This window comes from Xiphophorus couchianus, chromosome 16 (genome assembly GCF_001444195.1).
Source record: "Xiphophorus couchianus chromosome 16, X_couchianus-1.0, whole genome shotgun sequence".
Classification (NCBI taxonomy): domain Eukaryota; kingdom Metazoa; phylum Chordata; class Actinopteri; order Cyprinodontiformes; family Poeciliidae; genus Xiphophorus; species Xiphophorus couchianus.
The window spans coordinates 20,153,890-20,173,864 of NC_040243.1; the positions used below are offsets into that span (position 1 = coordinate 20,153,890).

At 44.1% G+C, this 19,975-nt stretch overlaps 1 protein-coding gene across 1 annotated transcript in view; it reads right to left on the reverse strand.

Moving 5' to 3' along the window:
- usp43b (ubiquitin specific peptidase 43b) overlaps nucleotides 1–19,975 on the reverse strand; it is an 87,229-nt gene that overhangs the window by 12,597 nt on the left and 54,657 nt on the right. Inside the window, exons 5-9 of the mRNA XM_028042534.1 lie at nucleotides 19,049–19,184; nucleotides 18,811–18,955; nucleotides 13,965–14,127; nucleotides 6,999–7,110; nucleotides 662–765 (exon numbers count right to left, since the gene is read on the reverse strand). Of these exons, the coding sequence (XP_027898335.1) occupies nucleotides 662–765; nucleotides 6,999–7,110; nucleotides 13,965–14,127; nucleotides 18,811–18,955; nucleotides 19,049–19,184 (660 nt within the window). The remainder of the gene's footprint in view (nucleotides 1–661; nucleotides 766–6,998; nucleotides 7,111–13,964; nucleotides 14,128–18,810; nucleotides 18,956–19,048; nucleotides 19,185–19,975) is intronic.

The following is a 19,975-nucleotide window of genomic DNA, read 5'->3' on the forward strand; positions in this document are numbered from 1 at the left end:
CTACTTTCACCTTAGACTGAATGTATTACATGTAATATAATCAGTTGGATTAAAAAAATGTTTGGCCAAGTCATTGCAGTGCTGAATTTTGATCGGATTTTTTCCCTCTGACCTTTCACCTTAGTCTTGGTTTTGACTGAACAAGCACAGGAAGAGTAGCAGTCGTTTAAAACACTATACTTCTTTCAGATTGGAGAGAAAACTCAGTAAATATGAGAAAATTTACTGAGTATTCCGGTGAATAGTTGAACAATGCATAGCATTTCATATGCGAATAAAATGTTTGATTTCTTATAAGCAAACAAATCACATATATCGTTTTAATATTAAGCATCTTTTGCATGTTACGCAGTGAATAAAATGAAAGAGAATATTACAAGACTACACCACAATCATTTATGTTTTATGGAAAATTGTTTAAAAAACAAACAAACAAAAAAACCCATGAGGGGATTGAGAACACGTCGCAGCACGGATTCAGCAGGAAGCCTAATCAACACCCAGCGATTCACAGCCGATAATTTCCATGTCGCTCAGATCCGCTCTGGCAGACAACGGAAAACTCAAGTCAACACGCTGGACAAAAACGCAGGAGCATGTCCGGACGTCTGCTCTCTCCAGCTCGACAATCGCGGCGCGTCGTGCGGTTTCAAACTCTCACCTGTCGACGGCGGGGTGGTGCAGCGGTCTGCCATCCTGAGGCGACAGGTAGTTGTGAAACGTGGATCCTCCCACCACGCGGATGTTGAAAAGCACTCTGATATTCTGAAAGAACACAACAAACATACGCAGGCAGACTTAGCAGCCACTTAATGCAGAAATTTATTTATTTTTCCATCAAATCTAACATTTTTAAACTCTGGGATGTACTTAAGGTGGACACGTTTGCCGTGTGCGAAGGTTGAAACTAATGAAACGCATCAAAACGGGGTTAGGAGTGTTAGAAGCAGCGACAGCTTCCTGCCGCCGACATTTTGAGATCTTAGAAGTTAGAGAAAAAGTTTTCGTCGTGGAGTTTTATTTTTGTCCTCCGGCGGGCAGAGTTTTGCCAACAAAAATATTAATATACCTCCAGACAATCAGCCTGCTCTCTCGAAATCTCTTCAGTTTGAAAAACGCGAGCTGGATAGAAAATGAAAACACAAATAAGGTGATAATGTCTCTCCTCCCCCTCTGAGGCACAGAGATATTACGCTGGGATCTGCGTGCGATGTAGGGATAAAGGCATGCTTTGGAAAAAAATGAAATTGATTTCCTCTTGTTCTTCTCAGATCTGCTGTGTATCTGCCAGCTGGGATCGTTCCGCCATTCCTGGAAAATATTGATACCCAATGGATTATGCAACCCTTAAGAGAAAATTAAATGATAATTGTTAAACATCATGAAACATAAACTGCTTGAACATCACTTGGGTTGTACCGAAGCACGTCAGGCATACAAATACGTATATTCTAAATTTCATAGAACGGAAAACCCAGTTGTGACAATAGTTTGCTGGTCGATCTCAAACGACAAAATATTGAAGGGGCAGTGTTATGTAAAATCAACTTTATTTTGTAGCTTTACATCATGTTATGTTATTCCCTCAACAACATATCTGGAGTGTTGCCTCGATTCTTTCGTGCGTGTTTGAGAAATTCTCTCATCTCCCATGGCAACCATCCAAGCGTTTTTCAGCTGAGCAAAATGCTTGGGTGCATCTAGCTCCTCCTTGGAGCCACAGTTTCCTAGCGTCCACCTGAAAGAGCAGCCCTCCCCCTGCGACTGCCCCACTCAGCTCCTTCAGACTAGCCAGCAGCAATTAGCAAACAACTGGGAGCTGCAGACAGTGGATCTGCTGAGCTCGTTATATGAGCTACTTCTCAGTGCAAAGACATTGTTCAAGGATTAACAGAGGAATGATGCTGCGATAACTTCCTGGAGTTTCAGAAAGAGGAGGAGTTTTTAAAGAGACAGAGGCCCAATTTTAAGGTGTTAAACTAGTAAGAAAAATATTTTTAAATTATTTGATTTGTGGGGCGTGCTGTGGTGGCGCAGGGGGTTAGCACGCCCCACGTTTGGAGGCCTTAGTCCTCGACGCGGACGTCGCGGGTTCGACTCCCGATCCCGATGACCTTTACCGCATGTCTTCCCCCCTCTCTTCACCCTCCTTTCTGTGTGCCTACTGTACAAAAAATACGAGCCACTAGCGCCGCAAAAACTCTTCGGAGAAAAAAAATGGAAAAAAAAAATTATTTGATTTGTATACCATCTTTTATAACAACTCCAGTTAACATAGTTTGTTGATTGTGCAATAAAATGGCACCATGTGCCTGGAAAACAAATAATACTTCCCTTTAAGATCTTTCTACATAAGTGCATTTGCAAACTGTAATCTGGCTTTTCAAACAGCGTTTGGAGATATACCTTTCTCCACTCTGGGTGGAGTGGAGCCCTATGGGTTTGTGAGCCTTATTAGTCTTTTACCAGCTTCAGACAGACTCTTCACAATGTCTTTTGGCTTTGATACGCACATCTCTCTGTTCTGGATCAAGTTGGTATCGGCATTCGATTTGTACTTGCATGTTGAAATCAAAAATTTTGTTTCAGATTCTCTCTTAAAATGTCATTTTATTTTTGTGCTGCAGTTTCTAACTCTACTTAAAAACGCTTTTGATTTGCTTTCAAATGATATTGATTATTTAGGGGCAAATGCATACATCTATTTAGATTTCTATTGCTCTGGTTTATCTTGTCAATATGTTAAGTATGTTGTTAAGTTGCGTCCAAGATTTTCTGTGTTTTGCAATGCAAAAACCCCTATTGGGGCGTTGCAGAATAGCATAAGCCGACCTAAAAGTCATCGCTGAGTGTGAAAATCTGGACAGTGTCCGGGTGAAATTCCTCTCATGCCTCCAGTCAAGAGGAATGACAGAGCGTGAGAAAATCCTCGGTTTTTGACTTTTGAACCTGGAAAAATTGATTTTGAAGTTTCAGTGAAGGACGTTTGGAGGGTGTAAACTTGCAGGGAATACACGGGAATCCAAGGAAGATTCTATTTCCAATGAGTTCATGTATTCTGGTGAATTTGAGATTTTACCTTGTGGTTCCAGATGAAAGATGTCAAGCTAAGAAGAGCTGGTTTCTTTTTTTTCAATGCGTGTGACGGCCTGGAAGCTAGAGGAACACGGTGGGAAGCGGCCCTTTCTGGTTGTTTTGGTGGTTTACGAGTTTGAGCTGCCCTCTCTCCAATAAAACACTTTCAATAAGCTGCTTTTGATTAGAAAGCTACAGATTTGTCCATATTTCCCCCCCCTTTGTTTCCAAGAAGGCAGTTTGCTTAATAGAGCTGGACAGTTCAGGCGCTTTTCTTCAACATTTCCCCCGGTTGGATTAGTGCACTCTCAGCTTCTAGCGTCTGTGGAGTATTTGCAACTTTTCTCCAGTGAATGAAATGCCGACTTCAGGGAGAGACTTTAAGATTCAAAAAAAAATTTATGGGGTTAAATTTGGGGGGGGAAAAAAATAAAAAAAATAAAAATCTTGTAAATTCAGACTAAACTGTCACATTTATGCTTTGGGAACTGCACCACTGCTGAAACTAAAATGAGTTAAAAATCCACTTGGGAGAATAATTTGGTGTTACAAAGAAAAACATTTATAAAAAGCCACAGATCCTGTAGAGATGAAAGGTTTGGAGCAAACATCTGCTCTGAGCATCGCTCCCTCGCTGGCAAAGGTGTGCGCCAGCGAACTGATTATGCTTTATGAGCTCGGCTTTAATTAAACGGCTGACGGCGAAGGGCACAAAGACGATCTCCGAAGGCGTTCACGAACACACTGCATCTGTGTCTTCTTTTCTTTCTCCGACTTGGAGAGCACAGCACATATCGTCACCTGGCCTCACACGCGATTATGATTCCGTTTGGCTACACGACCAAAAACCAAGACACTTGTGGTAAAACACACAGCCGTCAAGCAAGGACCACTAATTTCCCAGGAAGTAAATAATTGATTTGACCATATGAACAGCATGGCCGCCTCGGTTTGAATTTGCATTATTATCTCTCTGGTTTTACAATCTTGACAGCAGGAGTGGAAACAAAACAACCTGTTGTTTGGATTGACAGAAAGCTTAATTAAATTTTCCTCCGTTGGGAACAAAAGCAACATTCTACTCCATAACCAACAACGTCGAGAAATATGCAAGAGAGATCAGTGGTGTGATCAGAAATATTTGGTGACTGGCTCAAATAATTGGCCGCCGGTGTGTGACATCCAAAAACAATGCATGCAGAGTGATTTTATAAATATTGTGAAATAAATACGGGAGAAATCCAACGTAGTAGGATGCCACCTGCACTCACGGCGCTCCACTTCTTCAACATTCTGTTATGTTTCATTATTATTCTAAATTGGGTTAAATTTTAAAAACAGCAAATCCTCACAGTGGCGCAGTGGGTAGAAGGTCCTGGGTTCGGTTTGGGTTCTCCGGCTTCCTCCCACAGTCCAAAAACATGACTGTCAGGTTAATTGGTTTCTCTAAATTCTCCCTAGTGAATTGTGAGTGTGTGTGTGCATGGTTGTGTGTCCTGTCTGTCTCTGTGTTGCCCTGCGACAGACTGGCGACCTGTCCAGGGTGACCCCGCCTCTTGCCCGTTAGCTGGAGACAGGCCAGTGTCCCCACTAGGGACAAGGGTGTTAGAGGATGGATGGGTTAAATTAATATCTTTCCTCAAAGTATTATAAGGTGGAATGTTTTGAAATTTTATTTTTTTTTAGGGAAAAAGGGATGCACGCAAGTATTCATAGCTTTTTAATTATTTTAAGTATTAATAATTTGTTGATCCACCTTTGGAAGTAATAACGACCAAATTTTTCTTTAATATGTCAGCCAACAACAGAAACTTTAGATTTCTTCAGAAAAGTAATGAAAATTTACATTTAAAAATAAGGGGAAAAAAAATTCACACCTAAAGTGTTTCACTTTTTTTTTTGGTCCGATCATGACAGCATTTCAAAAACTGCGTTTCCATTAACCATAGCATCGCACAAATTGAAATTATGGAAATACATTTGCTTAATGAAAACACGGCAATTTTGAAAAAACAAAAAAGGTTTTTTTGTCGATAAATACTTTTTGTGCTGGATGAGGTGCTTCTTCAGCTTTATCGAATTCGATGTGTTACGCAAAACTGCAATGGAAACACTTTTGTTCGCATCACAGGAACCACGTGATTAACTGCCGGATGTTACTACTGGCAGGAACAACAAAGAAGACAACAGGAAGTGGTAGGAGGATGATGGTTTGTTTTTGTTCATGTCCAGCTGGCTCCACCAGAGCTCTCACAGCGTCGCATAAGAAGTTGCGCATCATTCCAACGTGTTGAATCCAAAGCTCTTCTGTGAAATCACTGACTACAATTTCCCCAAAATGCCACGTACGTCGCCGCTCCCAAGTATAAAAATCTTTTCATCTCAACATCTGAATAAGACGCAGACGTCTTCTCTGACACCTGAATTATGAATATATGTCAAGTAACTGTTTACATCCATCGCTGCCATGATGTTTATGTCTTTTTGTGTGATTTTAATTTCATTTCCTCTCATGTAAACAGCACAATTGCGAAATTTTGCTGTTGTTTTTTTCATCATTAGTGGAATATAGACAAAAAATTACACACATTTGTTATGGATGCGATACGTGTAAGACCAACGAAAAAATGTATATATGGTTTGAAAAACGTTTTATGAATGAAAGCATGGAAAGAGTGGCGTGCATTTGTTTTCAGCTTCAGATGAAAAAGGGAGCTGAAATGTAGAGTTGCAATAATACCTCTACATAAAAGCGGTCCAGGTTGAGCAGGAAACTCCAGGCGTGTCACAATAAGCAATAAATCAATTAATCACATGATAAATAAAACAAGGTCAATAATTTCTATTTGCACAATTTGTTGTTTTTTGTTTCTTTTTCTACCAAAAACGGGATGATAAAAGTCTTCAGTCTGGAGCTTTCGTCTCAACTAGCCCTGCTTTTGAAGGACAATTTTGTCTACAGAGACTTTATAATTCATTTTATTTTGTTGTTTCTGTTGTTTTATTTAATTGGATAGTTAAAATGTCTTCCAGTTCCAGTGTTAAACGTCCATCAGAATTTAAAGTTGCTGTGTTTCTTTTATCTGTGAGAATGCTATCTTGCAATATTATGCCATTACCATTATATTAATTGAAAAACGCTCTCAATACATGATTCTCTGCTCCAGTCTCTGTGTTTCTGCGGTGGACATTGACTTGGCCAGGGAACAGATCACCTGAGGCTACTTAGCCGCGCCGCAGAGAGCCGCGAGACGTTCGGCAGCGAACGTCTCTCCATCTCCGGCTGGCGCTTCCCTTCCCACCGGGTTTACCCGGCGCCGTCGAGCAGCCGCGCTGTCCTCCTCTCTCGAGCCAATAAACCCGCTCAGGAACAGGTGCGCCCGCCGATGTGCCAGACGGAAACCGTGTCCCGGTTCAGCCGCCGCTCACAGCACACCCACACTCTCACATGGACGCTCGATATGGGTTCTATAAATTTCATAGACGTATCATCATTTTACTCCCTTTTTAATATCCTGATTAATTACTGCCACATAATTTTATTGCTACTTTGTGATTTTATTTTATTTTTTTACCTCATTTGCTGCCTACTTTGCTTTAAGTGACAACATTGTAAGAATTCTGCTCCTTAATGGTGACCTATTATGCTTCCTTGAACAGATTAGCATAACTCTACACACTGTACAAATCACGCTGATGTTAATTGGACTCACAAATTGTAAGGTTTTTGCCAAACATCGAGTGGATAAGCACTTCTAGAAGAAGCCGGGGCCCCAACGGAAGCATCAAAATGTGAAAGATGTGACATTTTCCCCTTTAAATAGATGCCTACCACCCATTTTGGGCAGAAAAATACAGTAGCGGAAGCAAAACCAAACGTCTTCGCGTTCACCGTCACATGAGTACTGGTGTAAACCGACTACCTGGGCGTGAGCGCCGTTGATCATCAGGTAGTACAGCTTGCTGAGGATGCTCTGCTGGAGCTGGTCCCAGGAAATAGACCGGTCCTCCCTCATTAGGAACGGCGGCCCAAACCTTCCAACAAACATAAAAGGTAATTGATGAAAACAAAATGGAACAACCAAACCCACATTAGCTGTGCTCAGTCATAATGATGCTCACGTTATTTATTTATTTATTTATTTATTAGTCATGCGCCGCACTGGCACACAGTTCTCATCGCAAAACGTCCACGGAAGGGCAGAGAAGGTCGATAAGGAGGGAAAATCATTTCTCCGAGATGACGGATCACATGACATTCCTATTATAACACACGTCTAATTGAGGGCACCCATCTCCAGCGTTCGGGGAGATTTATTATGATGAAACAATATGAGCATCCAGAACCGTTCAGTAGCCGGGCAGAAAGGGAGAGATGTGCATAACGACGCAAAGTTAATTTGTGTTACGGCAATATTTTTGCATTACGCTAATAACATATCGCTGTTGTTTTGTTTTCTCATTGAGATGCTGCAACAGAAGCTGGAGTGAAGATGTGATTGAACGAAAAGATGGCAAGGGTGTCATGTAACATGGCAGACAAAAAAACAGACAAATACCAATGAAAAGTTCATTTATTTCTTTAATGTAACCAAAAAATGGGAAACTGGAGTGAATATGATCAACAGTTTAATAACGCGACGCTGGGGTTAGAGCTGGAAAACATAAGGTACAACGTGTGATTAGCAGGACAAATTCAGTAAAACGTTTTTCACAGTTTATTACTTATTTTAAAGGTTTGACTGTGTTTTATTTAGGTATTTTCCCCTCAGTCTCCTTATGTACAGATCAGAATATGAGAATCCTGACATATGGAAGGAATTTGAGTCTTTTGGTTGTTTTCTTTTTTGATTAATGAATTGATTTTTACTTTGTTTTTAAGTTAATTTGGGTATATCTTTTGTTTTATTTATGCCATCCAGCAGGGCCGGTGAAAGTCTTTTTAATTCAGATTTTTTATTCAGCCTTTTTAAAGCAGATTTTAATTCAGGCTGCCCTACACTAACATGTCAACACCAGATACTTAATTGTTCCTCGGCTACACTATGTGTGTAACATACTTTCTAATATTAGCGTAATTTGTAATTAACTCAGATCTTACTGGTGTAACTGTTTTAACCTTACAGGAACAGCGGACGAGAAAATATGCTCTAATTAATTTGCATCTTTAAATGGAGAGTGTGGGATAGTAATTTAATAACATCTGCAGAGAAACACTGAATTTTACAGTAAACAAGTTAGCAAGTTTAATGTCTATTACTTTTAAAATCTGTCACTAAAAATGTGCACTACAAAATAAAATCAAATGATGCTCTTGGGAGCCCTCTTGGGGTGGGGAGGGTTGAAATTTTTTTATAATGAAAAGCTTTCAGCTTTACTTTAAGCTAAAGGTTATTCTGCTTTTAGCTTACAGTAGAATTAAACTCTACTTTAAGCTAAAAATGATAATTATATTTAAAAAAAAGGTAAATATGGTATAATATGTGTATTAACTGCGCACAGAATTAAATTTTAGTCTTTATTTCTGTTCATTTTGATAATAAAGAGCTGATATAGGTGATGGCTGATGAGGTCAAAAAAGGATTTTGTTATCCAGAAATGTCAGCCTACTGAAAAGGCATGTTTCTGTTTACAGCACACACGTTCAACCCTGAATCTGTTGAGGTGTTTGGGAAGCTTTGTGTGCTTTAACAGAAACAGTCCAGACTTTTGTCTGCTTTGCCCAGACAAGACATGCACAATGTCCTAGCACCTTAATGCAAGGCTGCATTTAGTCGTCCCTAAAACGTGCGTATCTGGCGGCTCTTGAAGCTCCGATAGCAGCCGCAGGACATGCTTTGTGCATTTCACCCACCCATCAGAGAAATAGTGCAGATAAGGCAATAAAGTCTCTCCTTACAGCCCAGGAATTCAGGAATGTGTGTGTGTGTGTGTTTTATGTCTTCACCTGCCTCCACGCAGAGAACGAGCACAAAAGTGTGACCGAAGTGAAACATCACAGATTCCACCCCAACTTTGGAAAAGCGGCGATAAGAACGTTTGGAATTCTTCCACGTTAAAAACACGATTTCACAGTTTAGAGATATGAAGAAAATGGAGAGTTTCGCGCCGTTTTTGTTTTTTTGGTAATGTACCTGTGATGTTATTCTAGAAAGACCTGAGAATAAAAACCGAGTGTGTGCGACTCCAATGTCATGTTCTTGGCTCGGCTGGGCTCTCCAGCTGTCATCCGGTGAGGGGAGACGTGTGGGTGGATTGAGCAATGACAGAAAGGCATCTGAAGGAGAAAAAGAGACAACAGCCCTCGTGGATGGGAGCTAACTTTTCCACTGCGGTGTTGGTCATCTCACCCGTACTGACCTCTTTGGACCGTGACAGTGAGACGACATGATGGCGCTCCTCGTGGTGCCGGATGTTAGAGCTGTCGTTTGATTTGGAGCTAACCTCACTGAGATCCAAATTCATTTGAGCTTATTTTATAATGGAGAAGAGGAAATGCTTTCCGATCTTCTGAGAGGAGGAACATATGATGGGCACCGGATTTAAGCTGATCGGGGTAATTAAAGGTGCAGTATGAAACTTTTACAAATATATGTTTTGTCACCATGCAGTGACAGTTTGATATGAGACAGGAAGTCTGTGGAAAAAAAACAAACAATGTCCTTCGTCTCCTTCCTGAACTACTCCAATGGTCTGTCAAAAACGCATCGCTCCCGACCAAAAACAGCCAACCAGAGCCAGGAGGAGTGTCTTAGCGCTGTCCATCAATCTCGTGTACGCTGCTCAATGTGCTGATGGTGGAAAAACATCTCACCGTTACAGGAAAAACAGTTATCCGCCATCATTTGTGGCTATGCTAACTAGCCTTAGCATTTGAGGCAGGCTATGTTGTGGTGAACCAGCTGTAGCTCAGCAAGGAGCAAGCGGAAGGGGGTGAGCACGAGAGTGATTGATGGCGCTAAAACCTTTGAAATCAAATTGTACAAAAAACAAAAGCAAACTTGAAGAAAAGAGAATTTGTATTTTGGTGATTATCCCCTCTGCCCTCCCCCAAAAATCTATTGTCTAGTGTTAGATAATGTGCTTATTTCCCATTAAATGGTTATCACATTTGTAAGGAAAATCCATTCATGAGTTAAACAGTGTAATTGAGTAAATGGGTTGCACTAATGACCCTCTGTCTCCCTCTATCCATCCATCCATCCATCCATCCATCCATCCATCCATCTTCTTCCGCTTATCCGAGGTCGGGTCGCGGGGGTAGCAGCTTCAGAAGGGAGGCCCAGACTTCCCTCTCCCCAGCCACTTCTTCCAGCTCCTCCGGGGGAATCCCGAGGCGTTCCCAGGCCAGCCGAGAGACATAGTCCCTCCAGCGTGTCCTGGGTCTTCCTCGGGGCCTCCTCCCGGTGGGACGTGCCCGGAACACCTCACCAGGGAGGCGTCCAGGAGGCATCCTGACCAGATGCCCAAGCCACCTCAACTGGCTCCTCTCGATGTGAAGGAGCAGCGGCTCTACTCTGAGTCCCTCCCGGATGACTGAGCTTCTCACCCTATCTCTAAGGGAGAGCCCAGCCACCCTACGGAGAAAACCCATTTCGGCCGCTTGTATCCGCGATCTCGTTCTTTCGGTCATGACCCAAAGCTCATGACCATAGATGAGGGTGGGAACGTAGATCGACCGGTAAATCGAGAGCTTCGCTTTTTGGCTCAGCTCTCTCTTCACCACGACGGACCGGTACAGCGCCCGCTTGACACCAGACGCTGCGCCAATCCGCCTGTCGATCTCCCGCTCCCTTCTTCCCCCATTCGTGAACAAGATCCCGAGATACTTAAACTCCTCCACTTGGGGCAGGACACCCCCCCTGACCCGGAGAAGGCACTCTACCCTTTTCCGGCTCAAGACCATGGCCTCGGATTTGGAGGCACTGATCCCCATCCCGGCCGCTTCACACTCGGCTGCGAACCGATCCAGCGAGAGCTGCAGATCACGATCTGATGAAGCCAAAAGGACCACATCGTCTGCGAAAAGCAGAGATGAGATCCTGAGGCCACCAAATCGGATCCCCTCAACACCTTGGCTGCGCCTAGAAATTCTGTCCATGAAAGTGATGAACAGAATCGGTGACAAAGGGCAGCCCTGGCGGAGTCCAACTCTCACCGGAAACGAGCCCGACTTACTGCCGGCAATGCGGACCAGACTCTGACACCGGTCATACAGGGACCTGACAGCCCATATCAAAGGGCCCGGTACCCCATACTCCCGGAGAACCCCCCACAGGGCTCCCCGAGGGACACGGTCGAACGCCTTCTCCAAGTCCACAAAACACATGTAGACTGGTTGGGCGAACTCCCATGCACCCTCCAGGACCCTGCTGAGGGTGTAGAGCTGGTCCAGTGTTCCACGACCAGGACGAAAACCACACTGCTCTTCCTGAATCCGAGGTTCGACTATCCGACGGACCCTCCTCTCCAGGACCCCTGAATAGACCTTGCCAGGGAGGCTTAAGAGTGTGACCCCTCTATAATTGGAGCACACCCTCCGGTCCCCCTTTTTGAACAGGGGGACCACCACCCCAGTCTGCCAATCCAGGGGAACTGCCCCCGATGTCCATGCGATATTGCAGAGTCGCGTCAACCAACACAACCCTACAACATCCAGAGCCTTAAGGAACTCCGGGCGGATCTCATCCACCCCCGGGGCCTTGCCACCGAGGAGCTTTTTAACCACCTCGGCGACCTCGCCCCCAGAGATTGGAGAGCCCAACCCAGAGTCCCCAGGCTCCGCTTCCTCAGTGGAAGGCATGTTGGTGGGATTGAGGAGGTCTTCGAAGTACTCTGCCCACCGGCCCACAACGTCCCGAGTAGAGGTCAGCAGCACACCATCCCCACTATAAACAGTGTTGGTGCTGCACCGCTTCCCCCCCCCGAGACGCCGGATGGTGGACCAGAATCGCCTCGAAGCCGTGCGGAAGTCTTTCTCCATGGCCTCTCCAAACTCCTCCCACACCCGAGTTTTTGCCTCAGCAACCGCCCGAGCCGCATGCCGCTTCGCCCGCCGGTACCCATCAGCTGCTTCCGGAGTCCCACAGGCCAAAAAGGCTCGATAGGACTCCTTCTTCAGCCTGACGGCATCCCTCACCGAAGGTGTCCACCAACGGGTTCGAGGGTTGCCGCCGCGACAGGCACCGACAACCTTGCGGCCACAGCTCCGATCGGCCGCCTCGACAATGGAGGCACGGAACACGGTCCACTCAGACTCCATGTCCCCCACCTCCCCCGGGACGTGTTCGAAGTTTTGCCGGAGATGGGAGTTAAAGCTCCGTCTCACAGGGGATTCCGCCAGACGTTCCCAGCAGACCCTCACAACACGTTTGGGCCTGCCAGGTCTGACCGGCTTTCGCCCCCGCCACCGGAGCCAACTCACCACCAGGTAGTGGTCAGTGGACAGCTCCGCACCTCTCTTCACCCGAGTGTCCAAGACATACGGCCGCAGATCCGATGAAACGATGACAAAGTCGATCATCGAACTGCGGCCTAGGGTGTCCTGGTGCCAAGTGCACATATGGACACCCTTATGCTTGAACATGGTGTTCGTTATGGACAATCCATGGCGAGCACAGAAGTCCAGCAACAGAACACCGCTCGAGTTCAGGTCGGGTGGGCCGTTCCTCCCAACCACGCCCCTCCAGGTCTCACTGTCGTTGCCCACGTGAGCGTTGAAGTCCCCCAGCAGAACAAGGGAGTCCCCAGGAGGAGCACTCTCCAGTACCCCCTCTAAGGACTCCAAAAAGGGTGGGTAATCTGAACTGTCGTTCGGCCCGTAAGCACAAACGACAGTCAGAACCCGTCCCCCCACCCGTAGGCGGAGGGATCCTACCCTCTCGTTCACCGGGGTAAACCCCAACGTACAGGCGCCGAGATGGGGAGCAACAAGTATGCCCACTCCTGCCCGACGTCTCTCTCCCTGGGCAACTCCAGAGTGGAAGTATGTCCAGCCCCTCTCAAGGAGACTGGTTCCAGAACCATAGCCATGCGTCGAGGTGAGACCGACTATTTCTAGCCGGAACCTCTCGACCTCACGCACTAGCTCCGGCTCCTTCCCCACCAGAGAGGTGACATTCCACGTCCCAAGAGCCAGTTTCTGCAACCGAGGATCGGACCGCCAGGGTCCCCTCCCTTGGCCGCCACCCATCACACAGTGCACCCGACCCCTTTGGCCCCTCCCACGGGTGGTGGGCCCATGGGAGGGGGGGCCCATGTTTCCTCTTCGGGCTGAGCCCGGCCGGGCTCCATGGGTAAAAGCCCGGCCACCAGACGCTCGCCATCGTGCCCCCCCTCCAGGCCTGGCTCCAGAGTGGGGCCCCGGTGACCCGCGTCCGGGCGAGGGAACACCAAGTCCAAGGTTTTCCTTCATCATTGGGGTCTTCGGGCTGCACTTTGTCTGGTCCCTCACCTAGGACCTGTCTGCCTTGGGTGACCCTACCAGGGGCATGAAGCCCCAGACAGCATAGCTCCTAGGATCATTGGGGCACTCAAACCCCTCCACCACGATAAGGTGGCAGCCCATGGAGGAGCCTCTCCCTCTACTTTATCGTTTTCTTTCCACAGGGAAATAACATCTACGACTTTTAGAGTCTGTCTTTGGACTTTAACATGCTTTTATTTTTAGGTGTTTTCTTTAACTTTTTCTTAATCGGTAAGTCGATAAAGTGAATTTTGAAACCTGAAGATTACCGACAAGTATGGTCTGAAAATCTAATGCTAGCAACTTGAACAGATGCACTTTTTTAGGAGGTTTTACATCTGACTTTAAACCCAAACTTGACATGTCTTCATTGCCTTGGTGTGGTTTCTGACCTGTTACTGAACAAATGGTTTAGTATATTTACCTTACAGTCTGCTGGCCTGTTCCAGCACCATTGCACACCAGCAGCAGGATCTTGACTGGGACACCGTGGTTGAGGAACTCTGACGATAAGGCTCCAGATGAAGGTAACCTTTGACCCTCAGGCCCGGAGGAGTAAGGAGATGACGGCAGGCTGTGATGATACCCTGAGTAAAGAAATAGGAGAAACAGGAAACAGTGTTTGGAGAACCCTTCATTTTTCTCCTGTTCACATTGCTTGCATAGATAAGCTCACAGCTCAAGTGCTTTTGTAAGCTCAGAAGCAATGACCGTTGAAACCTCAGTTAACACCTCAAACGAGTGATTGAGACAGATTACGAAGATACACAAACTGGCAAGACAGCAGTTTCTATTTGAAGAACGGTGATTCAGTTGGGGGGAGCAGATGGACCAATGGCGGCTTGCTCTATCAGCAGGAGGCCGTATCTGATGCTGCTTCTGCTGCACATCCTGTCCTGGTGGGGTGCCAGGCAGCAACGCTGCTCCCCTCGTGCCTCTTTCAGCGCAAAGGAGTGCGTCTGACTGAGAAGGAAAGCTGAAATGATAAGATCCCTTGGAGATGTGACGTCAAAGAGGACAACCTTTCTTTGTCATCACAAAAAGCAGGCGAATTAGAGTGTCAGCTCGAGAGAAGTTCGAGGAGATAAATTAAACTTGTAGACACTGAAGCGAGGTATTGATTGACCACAACAGCTGTCCCTTCCTAAAACCACAACATTTTTATTACAAACGCCAATGATTCCCGATTCATCACTGACAAAGCAAACGCCATGGCAGAGGATCTCACAAACAACCAAGCTTCTGTTTGAGCATGCAGCGTTTTGCCCACGAGATAGAGTATAATGATTTTTATGCAGTCTTTCACTTTTTAATGTCTCTCTAATGAAGTGAGCGAGAAAATTTGCCTAATCAGGTGCGTCCATTTACTTTAGCAGCAAACTCTGCAACAAGAACAAATCACCAGTTCCCAGTGAAACGTAAAGACACGACAATGACCTTTAGTCCTGCCTCATTAAGAATAGCCAGGAAAGCATGAGGACATTCTGTTAAATCTATGACAGTGAAAGTGGCAGAGCGGTGTGAGAACTGCTGTGAGGCTGAATGGTATGTTGTCCGAGGTTTTGGCCTCTCTTGTCATCACAAACAGGCGATTAGTTTGAGACAACTTCAAGGAACTTAATTGCAGAAAACCACGAACGTGAAAACCTAATTCAGGTTTGAGAAGACTACCCAGGAACAATCTGTGGGTGAAGAGATTGTTCCTGGGTGATACCTGAAGGTTACACCTCAACTCCAGGGAATCTGTGAAGAAAACGTTGCTCAAAAGTAATGGCAAACAATAGGGAAGTGGGTGGGTGACCACTTCGTGATGGTCCTACTCTAGGGATGTGGAACTTCACCCTCGTAGAGGAAAGGGTGGAGTAGGACGTCTCCTAAGCTTTACCATTTGGAGATTTTCGGTCCACTGGGAAGGAATTTGGAGAGACTATTAAAGTGCATCTCATTATCATAGAATATCCTTAAAAACTTAGATTATTTCAGTCACTTGCTTCACAAACCCTAGCCTGTGAACCACAGAAAGTCCTTGCCAATTGGAAGACTGCTCACCTGACTCACTGAATCCATCCATAAAGACGGTAAGTCATAAAATGACACGCCTAAAGATGATGACAGAGTGTTCACAGAGTGCCGTATGACTGGAAAGACAAAGTGTTGTTGAAAGAGATGCACCACCAGCGGGGATACCAAAACCTGGAGAGGTTTGTGAATCATAACCTATTCAATAGTTTGAGGGAGACTCACAAGGTGTGTGGACTTTGGCTGAAGTCAGTCACCAAACACAGACGTGTCCAGAATATGGGCTATGACCGTCACATTCTTTGCGTTAAGCCTGAACCAGAGACAACAACAGAAGTATCTTAAGTGGGCGATAGAGAATTGTTGCTCTAATGTCTCTTTTCAGATTAACGCACATGATGCATTCCATTTGAAAAATCATCCCTAAATCTGGACAAAGACTGGAGAGACACAGAGTCAAAGCAGCTTCAGGTTAATGTTAAGGTTTCCATAGCTATTTGGGGTAGCATGTTATCTGCCGGTGTTAGTCCACTGTGTTTTGTCAATCAACACGACAATCCACCAGTAAATGTTCTTTTGCTGACAAGCTCTAAGGAGATGCTGACTTCATTATTCTGGCATTTTTCCTGATAAATAAAGTGTGTGTGACATAACTCACTAGGTTGTGTTTGGCCATCAAACTCGTTGATGCTAATCCTGTTTTCTAGAAAGGCAGAGGACTGACTCTTGGTACCTACAGGAAGCTTGTGAACTCGTCGTGACCGCTGTGTTCCCCCAAACTTATTTTAATGTCAGACAGATGCCGGTTGAGCCACTCTGAGTACAGTCATTAAGCTCGTAGTTAAACACCTCCACATCGCAGCAACAGCGTTCACTTTGCCATGTAGGGAACAGAAACAGAGGTCGGGTAAAATTTGTGTCTGTTGCTTTTGCCACATGTACAGCAGAACAAATATTCGTGTGTAATTATGTCTCCTGAATTGCTTCACAGCCACTTTTGATATTTTTAATTAAATCTACATAACAGCACAACCCCTGTGCCTTAGTCGGATTGATGTTAACAAGGGTTTTATAAGTTTGTCCGTGATATGGTACAGTAAGAACACATTTTGATGGGGCAGTATTAAGTATTTTCCAGTCACAGCACCTTTTTATAACACAAGCAAATAGTGGAAATAGCTCGGTAAGGGCCTGGTGTTGAGTTCTGAAGGAAAACAAAATGTCGCAATTTTCGTCACCCGTCTACGTCAATGAGAGCTGATTTCGGCACTTTGCGTAAAGCATGTCGGGGCCTTCCTACAAACGGGAGTAGATGAATGGAAAGGGAAATCTGTTGTAGCAGCAATATTTCCCTTGTAAGTTTTGTAAGTTAGAAATGCACGGAATAGGAACCTTGTCATTCCTGCGATTCTTGTCTTTCACAAACTTTTTGAATTCTGTTCTCAAACTGTTTTTGGGTTCTGCCCTCCCATCACTGACTATGAAACAGCAGGAGACATTCTGAATTAGACCACATTATACAATATATGTAGAGGGAAGAGGATGATGCAAGAGAGTGAATACAAGTGGAAAGATCTTAGTTACTCGTTTCTCCTCGACTCAGTCCAAGGATCGTGACACTTTCTACTCCTTCACTTGCACACAAGATAAAACGGATGATACATTTGCATAGTTCTACAATAGGGTCCATGCTTATAATATTTTCACAAAATGCTAACTGCATATAAAAATGTCTACATTTATTGTTTAATAGGATCATCAATAGGATTTAATCAAAAACCAATTCATGGCTTTTTATGGATCATATTGTTAAAATTTAAACCACATTTACGGTGCTGTAGGCAGTCCAGTCAATAACATTGAATTCAATAAGTATGAAATGAATAAGTTAATTAATAAAAAGGCAATGATTTATGCACAAATCAATCCTGCATCTGCATTCAGATGATTTCTTTCGTGCATTGATGAACATTTACTCACTTCAGCATGCTGAATGCTTAAAGTGGCTCCAACAGGAGGGCAGTTCGACCTATTTTCTGATTAATTCATCTATTTAATTGGCAAAAGTAATTAAATTGTATAAAGAGCAATGATTTTTCAACCCAATAAGACATAAGCTGTACATTTTTCACAACAAATTCCCAAAAAGAAAAACAACAAAAAACTTGGACCCTCCTTTTGTGGCAAAGATAATAATAATAAACGAACACAATAAAGGCAGAGTGGCCAGAGGCTATGCTGGGAAACCACCACACAGTTCTAATGAGACATTATTTATGACTGTGAGGGATTTCTTTTGCATAAGTCCACACTCTGCTTTGGATGGAGGAATCTGCTTGGCCCGCTTTTCATGAATAATGGACACTTCCTGATGTTATGTTAGAAATGCCAGCGTTAGGGAGGCATTGTCATCAGTTTTTCTCTTCTAAAGCCCAGCAAGACCATCTACTTAGATAGAAGGAAAAACATTCGAAATGCTTCACATGTTTCAATCAGGCTTTGCACATATGCATTGTTTTCATAAGAGAAGTCATTACAGTTTCTGCAACTGAATGTAAAAAGCTGAGTTGCAAAGTTTGTACACAGAAGCAATCTTTATCTTATTCAGAATAATCTTCAACCACAGATTTGTTTTACAAGCCTTGTGCACTGTAAAAATTTACTTTGTAGGGTATTAAAATCCCCCAAAATGTGTTAAAAGTTTATGGGAGGTTTTATGGTGAATTACTTTACTTTCTGGAACTATAAGTGAGTGTAAAATCTTATGGGGATCCTTAAAGCCACAATAATAAAGAAATAATCCAGAAACTGACAAAAACAACAGATAGACTACTTTGATGTAAAACATAAACAAATAAAATGTAGCCAACCTTCTTTCAATTATTTCAGAAAATGCAATTAGTTACTCTAAACATAATGTGTCTGTTTCTCTCTGAACAATATAATCAAATATAAGATCACATGAGGTCACACTTTTCAGATTATCATTTGCACAACTTTTGAAAACTAAGTTTTTCCTTCTGCTTCGCGATCATGCACCGCTTTGTGTTGGTCTATTATTTAAACTCTCTCCCTAAAGTTTGTGACTTGTCACCTGACAAAACATGACAAACTCCCAGGATTGTAATAAATACTTTTTGTGAGGCAGAGCTCAGACTGACAGCTGTCTGCGTGCGTTGCCGCCGCATTTTTTTTTTTGTGACAAACAACTTTTAAGGTAAAAAACAGTCGAGCTCAGTTCCCACAGCTACCTGAGATGCGCGCAGAGCCCCCTCTGATGTAGAGCGGGGGCGCCTGAAAGGCGTAGATGACGTCGTTCTCGGCGATGCACGTCAGGTCGTCCTCGTCAAAGAAGGAGCGGTGGAACCCGGTGGAGTACACCTCTGTGAGGATCACCTGGAGGATGACACCGGCGAACACGCGGAAGACGGATTGCTTTCAGGTTCCTCTAACCACGCTCTTCCTCGTTCTGTTGTTTTCAAGAGTTACCTGGTCTGGGGAGAGCTTGCCCTCGTCCGCCACCATCCTCCTGAGGGAGGCCACGGAGCCGAACAGAGGCACGGCCATGCCGACCCGCAGGTACCGCTGGCCTTTGGTGCTGAACACCAGAGTGACGCACAGCAGCCTGACGAAGACAGAAGTCGAGAGAAAACGAGACGTAAAGCGTCTTCCATTTTGATTTCTGTTCTCCCCCCCCCTTTCTTTCTTTGTTTGGATCCTCCCCTGCCATGAAGGGACAGAAGAAGGCATCCATAAATAAAGCAATGCTTTTTAGCATAAATAATAAATAATTAGGACTCAGCTTTATGAGTGTGAAATAATGGGAGATCTCTGTTGCATATTTTTAAAGTAGGCAGCGCTTGGATCTGACCTCTCCAGTGGACGAAAAGTCTGCAGTGTCAGGAACAGATTATTCCTTAGACAAAACCAACCAGCCAAAAAATAAAAAGACAGCAATTGTACAGAATGAGATAAGCAGAGAGTATTATCCTCTTTTTTTTTTTTTGCCATTTTAAAGTATGAATATGATTATATGCATCAATGTAAATTTGATTTTGTTTAATCACCACGAGAAATCAATTAAAAAAATTATTTACACTTAGATAAAAAAAAAAACCATGGATTATGAGTTTTTCTATAAAAAAAGGGTCTCTGATCACAAAAAATGAATTTATAAACCACACAAATTCAAATAAAGACAGAAGGGCTTATAAATAATATCAGCACCACAAACCATTCCTGCAGAATTGCTACTTCCCCGGAAAAGCGGCTTAGCTGATCCATGTTGTTGATATTTGGAAGCACTGGGAACAAAGCATGTTTAGGTAAAAAAATAAATAAAAAAATTCAGGAAGCATTCATTGCACATGTGCAACGTGTGGGGAAAGTAAGGCCGCTATGTTTCATAAAAAAATG